This window comes from Neolamprologus multifasciatus, chromosome 7 (genome assembly GCF_963576455.1).
Source record: "Neolamprologus multifasciatus chromosome 7, fNeoMul1.2, whole genome shotgun sequence".
Lineage (NCBI taxonomy): Eukaryota > Metazoa > Chordata > Actinopteri > Cichliformes > Cichlidae > Neolamprologus > Neolamprologus multifasciatus.
Genome location: NC_140445.1, coordinates 27,121,332 through 27,138,088, shown reverse-complemented (window position 1 = coordinate 27,138,088; position 16,757 = coordinate 27,121,332). Strand labels below are relative to the sequence as shown.

General features: G+C 39.5%; 1 protein-coding gene across 2 annotated transcripts in view; it reads left to right on the top strand.

Annotated features, from left to right (window-relative positions):
- Positions 1–372: 372 nt before the first annotated feature.
- The window catches only part of LOC146514434 (transmembrane protein 132D), a 40,064-nt gene continuing 23,679 nt past the window's right edge, over positions 373–16,757 (top strand). The window contains exons 1-4 of one of the 2 annotated variants that reach the window (XM_085169052.1): positions 373–708; positions 3,626–4,547; positions 10,349–10,495; positions 14,710–14,881. In XM_085169052.1, the coding sequence (XP_085025178.1) occupies positions 645–708; positions 3,626–4,547; positions 10,349–10,495; positions 14,710–14,881 (1,305 nt within the window). In that variant the 5' untranslated portion in view covers positions 373–644. The remainder of the gene's footprint in view (positions 709–3,625; positions 4,548–10,348; positions 10,496–14,709; positions 14,882–16,757) is intronic. The other variant, XM_085169053.1, reaches the window with a different exon arrangement.

Genomic DNA, 16,757 nt, shown 5'->3' with positions numbered 1-16,757 from the left:
TGAGAACATAAAGCTGACAGCTGGCAAAAAACGCCCTACAGTTTTCTTTTCTCCACTCAAGACCAAAAGTCAAGCAATGCCACCCTTAAAGGCCGTCTGAAAGTACTGTGCACATGTACGAAAAAAGAAAAATTCATTTACTCAGTTACTCCCCCCCCCCCCCCCCCATCCACAAGTGAGTTGTAGAAATCTATGATTATTATATGCTCAAGTCAAGAAGGTCTCTATCCATCCTTAATTTGTTAAATCAAAACTAAAATGCGCATGTAGAAATCACTGATCCCCGACCTTGTATGCATTTAATTTGCCTGCGGCCCTTCCGATTATACCCACGTGGGTCTAGTTAATCTGCCCCGCGGCACATGTTTACTGATTTCTATCATGGTAAGAGCCGTGTCTGATGCTGTCCCACAGTGCCAGCTAGAGCACTGATGTCGGAGGGGGGGGAAAACTGTCATCACTTAGAGGACAGGGAAGTACATTTAAAACTATTTTTTTTCCTAGTTGAGCCTCTACATTCAGAGGAACCAAGACACTCGGCAATGTAATGCTTTGTTTCCAGCGCTGTTTTCCTACAGTGTGCGTGCAGTCACCAAAACTTACCTCCGTGCGTACTGGAGACCAAAACCTGCAACTTCACTAAAATGATGTTTCCCCTTCGTTTTCTGTTTCCGGTTGTCGCGATGGCAGTTCTAACAGCTTTTGAAGGTGAGATTTATGATTGCTTTTGATGGACGATGATCAGTTTTAGCTTTTATTAATGCATTGGTTTGAAGTGTTTATGGTCTGCTGGATGAGACGCAAATAACGCGTAAATGGAAAGCTTTAAATATGAAAACAACTGGGTTGGAACTAGCTCAGAGGCTTCAGCTGTGTTTACAAGAGACGAGTAATGAAGATAAAATGTGTAGCTATTTTATACTCTTGTATATACTTTGATAGTGCAAGCACATATACACTGAGCATATTAAATGACATCCAATATACTTTTGTTTCCTTTTGGCTTTTATCAGCACACAATTTAAGCAGGCCCCAAAATTGCTATGGAGTTGTCATATTTGCTTGTCATGACTACTTTTTGTATTTGACTGGCTCATAAAGATATAAAGTTGTGTTTCATATTTTTGTAGTTTTGTGGTTACCATCCATGGCCTAAGCCCATTCTGTTATCCCTCAGTCTAAATGAAAGTGACAGCATGCTCTCCAGTGTGCATCAGGAAACCTCATCTGTGGGATTAAAGAGGCCTGAAGCTGAGGTTGCACAGCTGTTTCTCTGGTTGTTTAAAGATAACCTGCATTGGGAGCCACAGAAAGCAGTCTGTCCCTCTGTGATACCGACAGTATGCGAAAGACTACTGTCTGAGATTGCCTGGGTTTATATCTACCCGTGCTATCTGTGGGTGCATTTTTTTCCATCACACATGCATGTGTGACTGCTGCATGTCTGCAACTGTGAAACTCGGCTGTGTTCTGACTGCGTGTCTAAGTGATAGGGTTCAGCCTTTGATATCTTCCCTGCTTGATCACCATGAATATGCATGACAGCCTTATCTTTTAGTCCAGTCACAGTCTGCTGTCTAATGTGTCTGTGAGCCTCTCTGAGTTAGAACTGCCATTTATAACAGTTGTTCAAAATTGCCATATGTTTAATTTTTTCTGTAATATCTCTGGTTTATATACTTAAAGGGATCCTGCCAGGTCTGACCAGATTACTTTCTGATCAATACATTATTCTGTTAAGCAGCAGTTTTCATGAGCAGTGAGATAATTCTGAGGCTACAGCTAAGAAATACTGTGGATTATTTCTGTCTTTATGTTTTATGCTTCCATTAATTGCATTAAGTTTTACAGGAGATGTTTAAACAAGCTGCATTTATAATCTTGCGACTGTATGGGCAAGTCTTTTGCATAAGTCCCTTCATAATGAACAATTATCCTATTTTTAGATTTAAAAAGAAGGATAAGATTCAAGCTTTTCTCCTGTGCTGGTTTGAGCAGAATAATGATGGTAAAATAAAGTAGATGGCTCTTAAACTGGAGAGCAAACACAGCTGCCGCCAAAGCCAACATTTATGATTTTTTTTGTTAGATTTTTTTAAATTGCATTGTATAAAATCTTTGCACTACAGTCGGGTTGTAACAGTTTGAGTACTAATTCAGCAACCTCAGAAGTGAATCAGCATCAAAATCTAATTAGCTGAAATGTGTGCACCAAATGCAAAAAGAAATCAATTCATAGATCTTCAAATGTCTGTTCACAGACGAACATGATTAACAACATTGATTGTACACCCTACCGGTGAATTATAAGTGTACAGTGCACTGTCAGCTAAATTAAATAATTATTAGTCTCAGACAGAGAGAATTATAGCTGGAAATGGCAAATGAGCATTGGTGTGCTTTTGTTTTATCTTAAACCTGCAGACACAAACTAATAATGTAGAACTAAAACTTTTATATTAGCCTGCATGTGAAATTCCTTATATCATTAGTCTGATGTCTGGGATCTATAAGACACTTTTCTTGTGTGTCTTTGTTTAATATCCACCCTGACATCTGATTTTCTTTTCCATTCAGCAAGTAATCTAATTTAAATATAAATTTATTCATGAAATATGGTTTGGAATCAGAAAACAATAATATACCACTTCTAATGCGTCTGAAGGAGAGGAATATTTTCTTTTCTAAAAGTTTATTTTTTGTGAGGTAAGGGAAAGTCATATTCAAAAATTCATATTAATCTTTGAGCACTTCAGCATGGAGGAGGGCAAAGTGTCTCTGGCAGCGGGAAGAGTGATCTGTCATATACGGCGTTCTATCTGGACAAGCAGTCATCCCACAGAAGTTACCAGACAGGCTTTTTAGCACTCGGATGCCACATTTCCTTTATTGGCTCGGATAGATGTAGTGAATAGCAGAGAATAGAATATCCGTTGCAGGACAGAAATGACGCAGGCCTAATTTCCTCGTGTTTTAGAGCTTGAATGTTATAGTGATGTGTATAATTCTCTGTAATAAAGCCACATGCCATGGTTAATCTAGCTGAAAATTTAATCAGCAACTTGTATGCCTACTGGAATTGTTACCATCTGGTCGTGTGATATGCAATAAGAATTACCCTGTTTGTCTTTCCTTTTTCAAGCCGCACAGTGTTTTGCTTTCGGAAACGTGAATCGTGTATTCAGGAAAAGTAAGGGAGAACGAAAATTCAGTGAAAGAAAACTAAAAGGCTGTTTTTTTTTCTTTTCTCTTTTTGATGCAGGAACTATATTCAGAAATAAACCATGTTTGCTAAATGAAGTCATTTAATTGTCTTGAGTCTTGTTCGCCAAGACAGCCAACTGTCATCATCAGTGTCGTGATCCTGACTCTGTCCTTTTGGCGCCTACCTGAACCTCATGGTATCGACCCTTTGCTTTGCTTCTCCAACTCTGATCTCTTTTCAACCCTTCATCCTCCTGTCATCCTGTTTGCAGTTACAGTAGCAAACTAGCTTTGTGAGCAGTAACTGTGCTTGTCAGTAGATTTGAAACCTAAAACTGAACCTTGGAGTTAAAGCATATATAAGGAAAATTTCTACCTAATTTCTCTAAAGTCCTAATTCCCCAAACTCATCATTTCACAGGTGCTGAGATTCCAAGAGTGGCTAAAGACACTGGGACATTCACCACTCCATCACCAGTTTATCCCACCATCAAGTTTCAGGTCCTCAATGTGGACCACGTGTTTGTGAGACAGGACAGTCCACAGCCATCTGGGAACTCTAGCCTGAAAGCTCAGACTCAGACTTTTCTCATCACTGGACCTGGTGCTGGGCTTCTCCAGCCATCTGTCAATGCTTCATTTGGCCCCCTGACTCTAGATGCCTCTATTCCTTTAGATTTGCTCCTCAGTGGGCGCAAGATACTGCCAGTCATTTTGAGCCACCAGGTTCGTTCCTCATCCCCAGTTGTTAAGATTCTTTTCCACATGCCCACAGAAAGCAATATCACTGCTTGGCAAGAAACAATGGGCTCTCTAGAAGATAATGGGAGGAAAAATGATGGAGCTAAGGATGGAGCTCACTGTGTCACGGCTTATGCCTTCTGGGAGACCAGAGAAGTTCGTGGGGCTTGTCTGGTGTCTCCTGGCGGCTTTTGTGTGGCACAGCTTAAGCCAGAACCCTCCTGGTTCAGCTCAGCCAGTAGATCAGGAAGCTCTAGCAGGGAAGCAGAAAGCACTGACGGGATTAAGGGACTTCAGGGGAACCTCGTGGAAGTCTACTTCCAGAGTCGGCGGGACCAGACTGGCCAGTGCACCCCACAGGATAGCCTGCAACGAATAGGAGTGGGACGAGGCAGAGACACTGGTGGATCAGGGACACCAATGAGGAGGGTAGGAAGTGTCAGCCTGCTCAAAAGTCCACCAGGGAATCCCACCTTTCTTCGGCTGAGGCTGGGAGGCGCTGTGGTAATCCAGACTTCTTCAAAGCCCCTCAAGTCTGGTGATGTCGCAACGTTCTATGTCTTTCTTGCTAGTACGTCCACCTTGGAAAGTTTCACATTGAGGTGAGAGATATTCTATGTTATACTATTCTTGTCTGTTGAGCTAATTGGTGTTGAGTAATGACTTCTCGCCAGACTGAAAGCATTTTTAGTTTTTAAAGTCAGCTCTTGCACATATTACTTACTGATCTATTCAACAGTATTAAATTCACAAAGATCATGTGGGTCGACTATATTCTAAAGTTTCTTACAGCCCTCATGATCTAAAAGTCCCTACAAAAAACCACGATGAGTCTCTTTTGATTGTCAAATCCATTAGTATAGTTCTGATACTGTAAGTCGTGACTGCAGATGTCTGAGTTGCTGAAGGTAAGTAAAGTGAAGAAATTTACAAAAAATGATATTTTAGTTTAGTTATTTATGAAGTTAAAAGCCTTAGACTTAAATATTCAAGGTATGCAGACTCAGAGAGTAACAACCTTTTTATGATTTTCATTATTCCTCCAGCCAAGGAGAGAGCTGAATAGGCATTGTATGTTTTTAGTTCTGTTTGTTTAGGTGTCACAAAGTTTATTAAAAACAGGCAGGGAAGTGGACGAACCCATGCAGTTTTGATGATCTGGATCCCTTTTATGACAATTAAACAGCAACGCCTTTACAGCTCCCTTCTTGTTGTGCTTAAGGAAATGAAACGGAGAAAGGAAAACACTGTAATTACTCTCCAGTCTTGCTGAGGATGGTAGGGAAAATAGTTTAGGTTGAAATACATAAAAATTCATTGTTGCAATGAAACATGCGAAGCATGAAAAGACACTGGAACCAACTGGAATCATCAGGTCGTACGGTATATTGAAGCGTATTCATGAAGGATTAGCTCCATGCATTTAAACTGTTACTTAAGGCACTAATGGGCCTCACCATCAATGCCTTGCAGTTAAATGCCTCCTGCTTAAATGCCAGCAGGACTTGTCTTGCGAGCCACATTTACCGGCTTCACAAATTACTGACATGTTGTATCTTGTCTATGTCAACTTATCAGTTAGTGGAGGACTTACGGGGCGCACTCTTCCATAAACAAGAAAGTAATTGGTAAATGATTCACCGATTTTCATATCGCAACATGTCAACAGGGTTCTCTGGTTACTTGACTTCATAAATAATGCATCTAATAAATGGAGCAGAAAGACAAATAACTAAAATCTAAAAGGCCCCATTGGCTAAAAGTGAATTTAATATAAATAGAGCTCTGCAACACGTAGAAACTCACAGCTGACTCTACAGACTTTTTCCCCTGCTGTTTTTTTTTGTTGTTTTTTTTTTAAATGCACATCACTTGGTGGAGTAAAACTGTTTATTTTTATCAGAACACTTTGCATCAGTCAATAGTAAAGCCATTGCACTGAAGTTTGTGTTTCCAGCCTGTGGTCTGATTAATGATTTTCTTTGAAATGCAAGACAAATTTCTTTCTAATCCCACGATTTAGTGATATTGTGCTGTCGTCATAACAACAGCGTAGTAATCTGCTGCAGGATGCATGCAAGTGGAGAGAAATATTAAGATGTGCATATTAATCCATAGGGCACACTGTTACCCTGTGGCTGTGTGTCATTCCCAGTGCTCTTCTCAGATATCAGGCAGCATTCACAAACACAAACATGCCTCCACGCATACACATGCACACACGCAAATGCAGAATCCCACTGACCTGAATGCAGCTCTGCTTGCATTGTTGAAATTACGTGAATAAGATTTGGCAGAGAGACGCTGACCCTCTGACATCTGCTCTTGTTTTGACTATTTGCGAGGATTTACAGCCCCTTCACCTGAAATTCCCCAAATTCATACTCACTGACCGAACCAATGACATTCCTCTAGTCAGGTCAGTGATTTTGGTCTGTGTATTTATGACCTGCTGCCACATCCAGAATGAGATTGGACAAGAAGAGGGGACTGAGTGCAGCAGCTGAGTCCAAGTGAAGGCTAGCTCTGAGGAGCTTGGCAAAGTGATTGATTCCTCCTGGGAGAAATCCCCGCTCTACTTCGCTCCTTGGCCCAAGATTGAGTCCACTCCAGCAGAGTTAGGCCAGATAATCTGTGCCCCTGATTGAAAGTGAATTAAGAGGTTAACCCTTTCGGGTAGAGATGATCTGGGCTACCAGGACTGATTATGTGTATGTTTTGTTTTGGGTTTCTTTGTGCGTGTGTGTGGTTTTCCACCTGTTAACCACAGGCAGCTTTTAAAAAACAGTACAGAGACATAAAACAGTCTGTTCACAGAGGCCGCTTTTGCAGCAAAAACTAATTTTAGGTTACCCGAATGCCTAAAAAAAACAAAAGAGGCAAGAGCTTTGCAACTTTCGCAGCTTTAAACAAAGAGATGAAGTTTGGTAAACCAGGGGTGAAGAGTTGCTCAGTTTAAAGGTCGATATCCGCTCTGTCCCCCACCTGTGGTTGTGAACTCTGGGTAGTGAGTGACAAAGACAAAGCGTGGGGATAAAAGTGGCTGAAATGAGGTTTCTCTGCAGGGAAGCCTGTGTCTGCCTGTGAACAAGAAGCGCAGTGATCCAGGAAGATCCTGACGTTGAGTTACTGCCTCTCCACACTCAATAGGAGCCAGTTGAAGTGGTTTGCACCCCTGGGAAGGGTGGTCATCAGGTGCTGTTGTCACTGTGATGCTGAGCTGGGCAAGCAGCAAGAAAATGATTCACTGCATATAGCAAAGGAATACATTTATCCTAGGCTGTAATTTCCCCTAACTAAAACACAGTTTGTTGACTTTTTTCTAAACTATGATCACAATGACAAATTATTATGCCCTAAAAAGGCAGCAAATTAAGATTTAAGGGAAATGAAAGACAAACATCCTCAAAAATTATTATTGTTTTAAAATTTGTATTCTGATCTGCCTGCCTGAGTCAGTGTCTGCATTTATTGTTTTTCAAACATTAATTAAAATCACAAATGAAAACATGTGCCTTTGGCATAAGAGTTTTGCTTCAGATAGTAATTTCTGTGCAAGTCTTTATCTGGCACACATTGAATTTTCAGCAGAACAATATGTGTGTGGATGCCTGAGTGTGTGTTTAAATGTGCCCTTTATTCTTGCTACTGTTTTTTGCCTTTGAAACCGCTCTAACACTGACCTCAGTCTCAGGGGTTATTGATCTGTCTGGTCGCTCTTTGATTACAAATCTGTATTTTTAATTGTGTGCATTTGGATGTGTGTGTCAGTGTGCTAAGGCTAATAGCACGCACTTTTCTGCTGACCCTTATTCTAGCAGGAATGTGCTCCAGTCATCCTGTCATATTGTTCTTCAACTGTTTGAAATCTGATTTGGAGCCGAAATAACAACAGGCTGTTAAAAGAGATGGACTGTTTGTTGTAAAATAACAGGTTTTCTCTCCATGTCACTTCTTCTAATAAATGCTTAAGCCTTGCACGTCTTAAACTGATGGCAGGAAGAGTATTTTGGAGTTGACATAATGAAAATGTTGATCTGGCTTCCTTAAAGACGAAGCAGGTGAAGGAGGTTTTAATGGTATTTTCAATGTGTTTACCTCGATATTTTCTTGAAGAACAGACATTCTGTCACAACCACAGTCTATCTGTTGCTCTCTATATATGCTCGTGGGCTGAATTTCGCTTTGAACATTGCTGGCACCTTGCTGAATCCTTGAAATTAGAATCTGTCTGCTTCACAAATGTCTGGCCATGTCATACAAAGGTTTACCATTTGTTTTGCTTTGCACGGGGCCATAATTTACAAATCAAATCGTGAACAGAACAGTACTCTGCAAAAACCTTGAGTCACTCGTTATTTCTTTATAGTTTGCGACCACCTCTTTTCTTTGACACTGAACTCTCTTAGGAAAGCTTTCTTGCAATTTCTTTAAGGAGTCTTCAGGATAGTTCTCAAGGCCTCTTGAAGGACATTCAAAGCTCTTCTTTGGATCTTGTCTGCCTTTTGTTTCATTTTCTCTTAAGATGATCCCACACTGCTTCAGTAATGTTGACATCAACTATCTGTGGAGTCCAGTCCATGACTGATAGTGCTCCACTTTGTTTTGCAATCCATTATTATTATTATTATTATTATTATTATTATTATTATTATTATTATTATTATTATTATTATTATTATTATTATTATTTTACCTCTTTCTTAGCCTCCACTTCACATATTTATAACAAATTGAACATAAGATCTGTTGCTTCTGCTTTTCAGTTAAATTCTTGTGTAATTTGGCATCTTCATGTTTAGCCTTCCATAAGAAAGGCTTCTTAACAGCTACCCTTCCACTACGACCATTTCTGATGAGGCTTCAGTGAACAGCAAATGGATCAATTAAAGAGCCACATGTACAGTATCTCTGAATTCCTGGGTCAGTTCTTTGCTGGAATTTTTCCTTCTTCTTTAGGATATGGCTCTCAGAAACTGTAAATCTGCTATAGATAAGTTTTAAGCTTGCTACTTCTTTTGTCATTTACTTTTCCTCAGAGTTTTTAAGGACAAGCTGCACAACATGCCAAGACTTTCAGCTAACAGTTCCTTGGGAACTGACTAGGCTGAAAATGAATGAAAACGCAACCAGTGTCCATGGAAAAACTTTAAAAACCTCCACAAAGCTTGGAGTTTCCAATGAGCATCAGAGTAATTTCTCCATAGATTTCTTAACTGCTTTCTTTTTGGAAAAAGAGGGAGTCATCATCTGCAGGTCACTAAAAACAATGCAGGTTTAAGGATTTCTGCATTGGTTTCACTTCTCAGACTCATTTCCTTTTTATAATATAATTAGCCAATCATTGCACTTCAAACAGGGATCTGAAGGATTTGTTCCCCAAGTATCACTTTTCAGTTTTCAGATCTGTAACACTTGTGGTGGCTGAACTTATGAGCTAGCTGGGTGCAGCCTTAGAGACAGGGTAAAGAACTCAGCCATCCAGAGGGAGGTCAGCATGGAGCCGCTGCTCCTTTGTGTCAAAAGGAGCCAGCTGAGGTGGTTTGTGCATCTGACCACAATGCCTCTTGGGTGCCTCCCTTAGCGGTGTCTTTCTGAGTATGTCCAATTGTGAGGAGACCCCAGGGGAGACCCAGAACTCGCTGGAGAGATTGTGTATCTCATCTTGCCTGTTAACACCACAGTATCCCCCAAGAGGAACTAAAAATGTTGCCAAGAAAAGGAATATCCTGTTGAATCTGCTACCATCATGGCCCTACATCATATAAGAAGATGGATAGATGGATGGACAGATGGATGGTTTGACAGAAAACAAAGCTTGTGGTGATAACTGGATTTGCAGGATTTTTCTCGTTTAGCACACTTGTGTGTGTAAGACATGTGATTAACTGATTTTCAGATCTTCTAATGGCTAATGGGAATTAAATAATCCCACTAATTCTCAGCCTTCAAGCAACCTGTGACTCAGTTTGTCAGTGACTCACCTTGTTCAACATAATACGAGCAGCAAAGCACACAAAAGATTGCAGAGAAAACCCACACGTTGTCAATCAAGTGCACACAACCCTTAGTAACCTTAGTACCTGTGTACATTATACTAAAAGATATGGCAAATATTGTTGTTGCACATCCAAAAAGAGACAGATGCAACAGTTCAAATATTTCATTTGAGCGTCAGAACAATTCCGTATAACCCGACGTTGTCCTTTACAGCAGGAAATCACATTGCATCATGTTCTGTAATAAAAGATTCAGACATTATGGAGCTTTCTTCATTCCTGATTCTTTATTGTTACACAGCACATCCCCTGTCCTGTGTTTGTTTTTATGACATTTTACAAAAGTGTACAAAGTTGCACTTTATACTAAGTGTCCTATTTATATGTGCATGTCTTTGCTGCAGGGCTGCAGTAAAGATGGGCCTGTCATTCAGTGCAGCTCGGCCCAGTGACTCAGCACTGTGGGACATGGTGGTAGAGCCTGGCAGAGGAGCAGCTCCAAACACGGTGTCTGTTGTTTGCCACAGGAAGGTTGCTGTCACTGCAAAGAGGTCAGTCTACTGCGCGTACAGTGCATATGCCTGTTTTCACTAGACCCTTCACATACCCTTCGTAAAACACAGTTTCTCCACACTCATGAAGCAATCTTTTCTCGTTGTTTATTCTGTGGAGACGTCTATTGTCATAGAGATTTCAATAACCGCTGCTGCTACCTGAAGGAAAAGTGATCAACAGTGTGTGTTCGGTGTTGCATTCACTTCACAGGGCAAAATGAATGTTTTTAGATGAAAAGGAAAAAAAAAGAGAAGAAAAAGCAGTATTATGCTTGGTGATGCACAGACTGTATCCCTTTTCATATAATAGACATTTTTCTCTGAGGAGGTAAGAGTGTCTCCCTGCGTGTCTCCAATTTCTGCTCAGAATAAATGAGATGTTCTTCAGGTGCAATTTTTTATTCCTTCCCACTAGTAATACTACTCCTACTACTATAACTGCTACTACTATTAATAATAACAATAACAAAATTATGTCCCGTAAGGACTGACCACCCAAAATAGCAGGCATGGGATTTAACAACTAGAGGACATTAGACTGTCTTTATCCAGTTTCACAAAACCATTACTTCCTGAATATGTTGTGGAACCTTGCAAAGGTGTTGTGATCAATAGTGACAATGCTGTTACGTATCATGTATATGAGACTATGCATAGCAAGATTTTCCTGTGTTTCCTGTAAACATAGTACCGAGAATATGATCAGAAGCTGCTTAGCAGGATTACTCTGCTTCATGTAAAAACATCATGTGACACTGAGAGAATAAGACTTTAAACTGTGGGGGAAAAGAATAAATCCAGACAATCATATACTGTAACTACTTTGATATTGTTGGTTGTGGTGTTTAAATCCTCTTTTTTAATATCTGGATGTAAATGAATTTCACATAGTCCCTCATATGCAAATATAAGCAAACATGTTTTGTGTGTATAATACTTACCTCTTTTTTTCTTTAAATAAATATATTCTATTTTTCTTTTTCTTTTTCTTTCTTTCTTTCTTTCTTTCTTTTTTTTTTTTTTACTGTAAAACACATTACTTTGTGCAATTATACATTTATGATCATTTATAATCTTAATTCATCTTGGTTCTCTCTGAACTTCCTATAAAACAAAAAGTCCCCCCATTTCCCCAGTTCTGTGAGACTTTACCAGTCAAATAGCTTTGAAAAATGAGAAATCAGTAAAGACTTCATTCATTTTAACAGTAAACACAGATGAATTAAAACAGGATTCATAGAACTTTCTCCACCTCTTTTTCCCGATGCACACAAGCTGAATACATCAGTAGTGCCTGATGCTGATGCTGGTGACACACCAGCAGCCACCTCTACCCAGCAACCCCCGCCCACACAAATACACACCACCCGCCATCCGTCCGACCCACATATCCGTAATAATCCATAATCATGGCCACGTTATCCGGGCTTAAGCGCTTGCACGTTCCGAAGTGGAGATTAGGGAGTAGAGATATTCCAAGTCGTGTTTCTTGTGCTGAGCTTCCACTAGGGAACACATACGCACATGCAAGGCCTGCAAACACACACTCGCATGCAAATGCACACAAACACATACACATACTCCCATCACTGTGCTCTGAAGTCATGATGCATCCATGGCTTTAAAGCCCCCTCTCCATAGATGGTTTCTAGGAAAGAGGGTCATAAACCCCTCCTGTGTTTATCTGTCTCGCTCTCACACACTCTCTCTCTCTCTCAAGGTATTCACATTGTGAATCATTTCAATCTGTTTAAAATCTGCCCGGCTCTATTTTACTTACACGAAAACACATAAAGATTAGAACCTCCAAAAGTTGATTCTGTTCATCTGGACGTAGCGTTTTCTGGGAGAAACGTTTTGTCACTCATCCAAGTGACTTCTTCAGTCTCAGAAGTCTCAAAAGATTAGACTTTTGGAATTAATTTTAGACATTTTAGACATTTTTTTTAAGATTTATTTTTAGCCTCTACTGCTGGAAAGGACAATGAAGCGGAGAGAAAAAGGGTGGAGAGAGAGCAGGGTAACAACATGCAGGAAGTGCACTGGGGTGGAATCAAACCCATATGCCTTGCAGCATATGGGTTTGATTCCACCCCAGTGAGCTCAACCAGCACCTGAGTTTTAAGTGTTCTTTTTATATTAGTGTCTTATTTGGATATTTTATACTCATGCTTTTCCACGGCTCTTATGAAAAATGGAGAAAAAAAACACTTTCCTGTCAAATTGTATGTTTGGCATAAGAAGCTTGACACCTCTTTGATAACAGTTTCAAATGAATATGGGACAAAATGGAAGGCAAAAGTGAGCCTAACTCTGTCCAGAAGTAACAAAATCCACTTACCAGTGTCTCTAACGCTCACTGATTACCACATAGTATCTCTTTAATCTGTACAAAAATCCAAGAGGGTTAAGGGCTAAACCCCTTTTTTTGGCCTGGCAAGCCACTTCCCCCACCCCAATGTCAGTCTTCACACTAAGCTAAGTTGGCATGGTGCTGGTTTATACTAAGAAAAGCTTAATCTTTTTATCTAACTCTAATTTATGCTTATTTACCACTTAAAAAAAGAAAGGCAGAAAATGCTGAGTTTGTTTGGTCGTCATTGCCGACATTTTTCACCAATTTTCTGCAACAAACTTCATGTTACCCACGAGAATCTTGCCCTTTAAATGCAGAAAACAGATTTTCACTTGAATATGTTTCATGTTTTTCCCGCCTAAAGCATCAATTGCAGAACACTTTGATTTCCTTATAATCAATCATTTTAATCTTCAAGCATTTCAAAGCTTACAGTTGCGCACAACCCAAAAAGAAAATGAAAAAGTTTGTTTTGTGTGTTTTCAGTTGCGACCTAGAGTGCTTCACATAACCTCATCGTGACCTCGTTCATTGCACTTTGTTATCGTATAGCGCTCAGTCCTTGGCATACTTTTGATGCAGTGCGAGCGTTTCTGTATATCCTGTATGTGTTTGCATTGCTTTTTCTTACCACCGATTTCAACACTGTTCATCCTTTTAAAATTCAAGTTTCAATCATGTAGAGATTCATTGTTTTGCTTTATGCAAAGTTTTGCTCCACTTCAAAGTGCCACACTTCCATTCACACCCTGCTTCATTTTCCCTTTGATCTCTTCCTACTGACAGGTATGCCTACACACTCTCCAACATTAAATAACATCACATCCCATTTCTTTGACAATCCTTTGACCAGAATACTTGGCTGAAGTCTCTGCCAGCTCACTTAATCTTCTCTCCACACTCTCACTTTATTCTTCCATCTGCTGATGGAAATGAGACCTCATGTGTATCGTCTTTACTTTCCAACAAAACATGTGGGTTTTCACAGAGTTCAGATTAAGCTCTCTCCATTTAATTTTCTCATTTCCCCCCATTTTATTCTCCAAGGAACACTATTGACTATTCACTACAGCTAAGCTCCTTTTGCACTTGGACCATTTTTAGTAGGAAAGCTGCATTATGTGAGTGAGTGTACAATCAATACATTATATACACTCACCAGCCACTTCATTAGGTACACCCTGCTAGTACAGGGTTGGATTCCCTTTTGGCTTTCAGGGCTGCCTTAATTTTATGTGGCATAGATTCAACAAGATGCTGGAAACATTCAAAGGAGATTTGAGTCCATATTGGGCATGTGGTACTAACATGATACGATAGGATCCTAATATGTTAAGTATCAACCAGCATTACCTTATTATTATGAGGTTACTAACACAAGTCAGCATATAAAATGAATAAAATTATATAAAGAGACCATTTTATTGCTAGCAGGCTGTTATATTGTTAGCAGAATATTACTATACTATTGTTACCACAAGTTTGTGGCCTATTATAACCCAATAACATTACCCCAGTCACGTAAAGTTCAATGTGATATTACTTAGCTACAGCCACGCTTGATAAAAGATTATGACCTGGCTTTGTTAATTAAGTGGTAATAATTTGCTATTTGCTAAATGTTCCCTACAACCTTGATATGTAATATGTATTCTCATATTCTACAAAAATGAAATATTAAACTTAAGCATTAAAGCCACACCTGCAGTTAGGTAGATTTTGCATTAAAAGTAGTCAGTAGTAATAAAAAAAAAATAGACACAATTGTGCTGACTGCTCTTCACCAAAACATATTTAGGCTTGCTTTAATTTGCCTAAACTCATTTTAAATATAATTTTTTGTATCTCTAAACAGGGGCCTTCTGGAGGTTTTACAACTGGACTTTGTACCAAAAGCTGTTTCACAGCAGGTTGAAAGTCAGACCATCTCCTGGCGTCTGGAGTTGCCAGGGAATGTGAAGGATGTGGGCGTAACGCGGATCTACACCACCCAGAGAGATTACGTGGGGCTGGCACCGCTGGTGATGGTGAGAATTGTTTTAGCATAATGTATATTGGAGTATATTTATTTGAAATATCACACTATAGCATAAATCTATGTGTATAAGATTATGCATGTTTCATATATCTTACAGTTGTTTGCATTCATCTATGCCTTACTTTGTTTTTATTCATGACTGTGATTTAAAGATGTTGCGTAGCCTTCAGGCTTTGTATTGAATTATTTATTCAATCAGTTGTACTCTTATTAATACTGATAGCAAAGAAAGTGGAAGGCTTAAAGTCAGATACCTGATTAGGCAATCTGCCGGGGCATTTAACTTTATCACAGGGCAATATCAGAGCATGCAAGAGCCCCCAGCTACTTCACTCAGTCTCTATGAAATTGGCATTTACTGCCTTGGTTCAAAGAAAGAAAACTGTTTATATTCTCAATGAATAAACAAGATGAGATGGGTATATGCATCATATATAGCAAGGTAATGCCACAAGAAAGTGAACTCTTGGCTGCTGAGAAAAATGCCACATTTTCCGGACTTAACATGCACAAATAGTCTTTTTTTTCTGAGAGTGTTCAGAGTCTGTCAGCATTTACGATGCACTCATTTGCAAGGTTCAATAAACGCGGCAATTAGCATTTTAATTAGTGTCGTCATATCACACTGCAAAGATATAAAGAGGACAAAAACCTTAAAATCTTTTGAAAGTCAGCTCAATCAAATAGTAGAAACTGTCATAAATTTTTGTATTTTGTATTTGAATAGAATGAAATGAATGTCATGTTGTCAGCAAGTTGCTTTTGTGACCAGTCTTCCTTTGTTTAGTTTTTCTTCCATGCCAACTCATTGTGGGTCTCCCCTTTGATCACAGTATTGTGCATAAATATTCAACATGCTTTCACTGATTCCCTGCTGCCACTTGCAATCTCAAAACATTTCGAAAGAAAACTCTCTAAAATGTCAAAGTAGCTCTACTCTACAGATGTCCTTAAAAGATGATCCACACGTCTATTTTACGGTAACTGTAATTTCAAGTATCATTTTTATAGCCAACACTGTATGTTTCATCCGTCACTTGCATAATTCACATGAGGAAAATACCCTTTTTCCAACAGTGGAGTGAACTGGCCTTTTTCACGAGGAGGTCGTAGCTCTCGTCATACAAAAACAACTATTACAAGACCATGAATCATCCCCAGCATATTCACAGCTTTGAAAAAAAATTGAACCAACGTAATATCATAAAAATGTAACATTCATTCAAGTGACTGTCGAACAAACATGAATCACAATGTCACAATGTCTGGGAGCAACCCCCCCCCAAAAAAATAAAACCCATCAGAATATGATTTATACTGTAGCGTTCATAATTTCCTTTACCACTTATACTCAAGAAGTGAATGAATAAACAAATAATGCTAGAGTTTGCAGCAGAGTGAAAACAAACACCTCTTTTCATAAATCACATGAAAAACAAAGCTGAACTACTTTTGCTGAACTTGATGAAACCAGGTTTCTGCTTATGGTAACATCGACCATCAAGACCTCTCAGTGTGGCACTGGCATCACCACAGAGCGAAGCTATTGCTTTCTGATTTTCTGCTATCCCTGATCCAGTGGCTTATGTTTGGGTCAGTGTTGGAGTCTGAACTAGAGCATGTCCTTTTGGAATTGCGGTCAGCAGCTGTCAAGCCAGCAGAGTTCAGAATGTGAAGCTGTCAGGGAACATCTGCCGAGCGACGCCTGGCACTTTATTTTGCAAGTATCAAGAGATAAAAAACCCCACTACTGATCAGCCAAAGCTTCTTACACACACGACGCCTCTGCCTTAAAAAAAAGACATATTCAGAGATCTTATAAACTGGGATGTATTTGTAAATCTGTGTAGAAGGAGGAGTTAAAG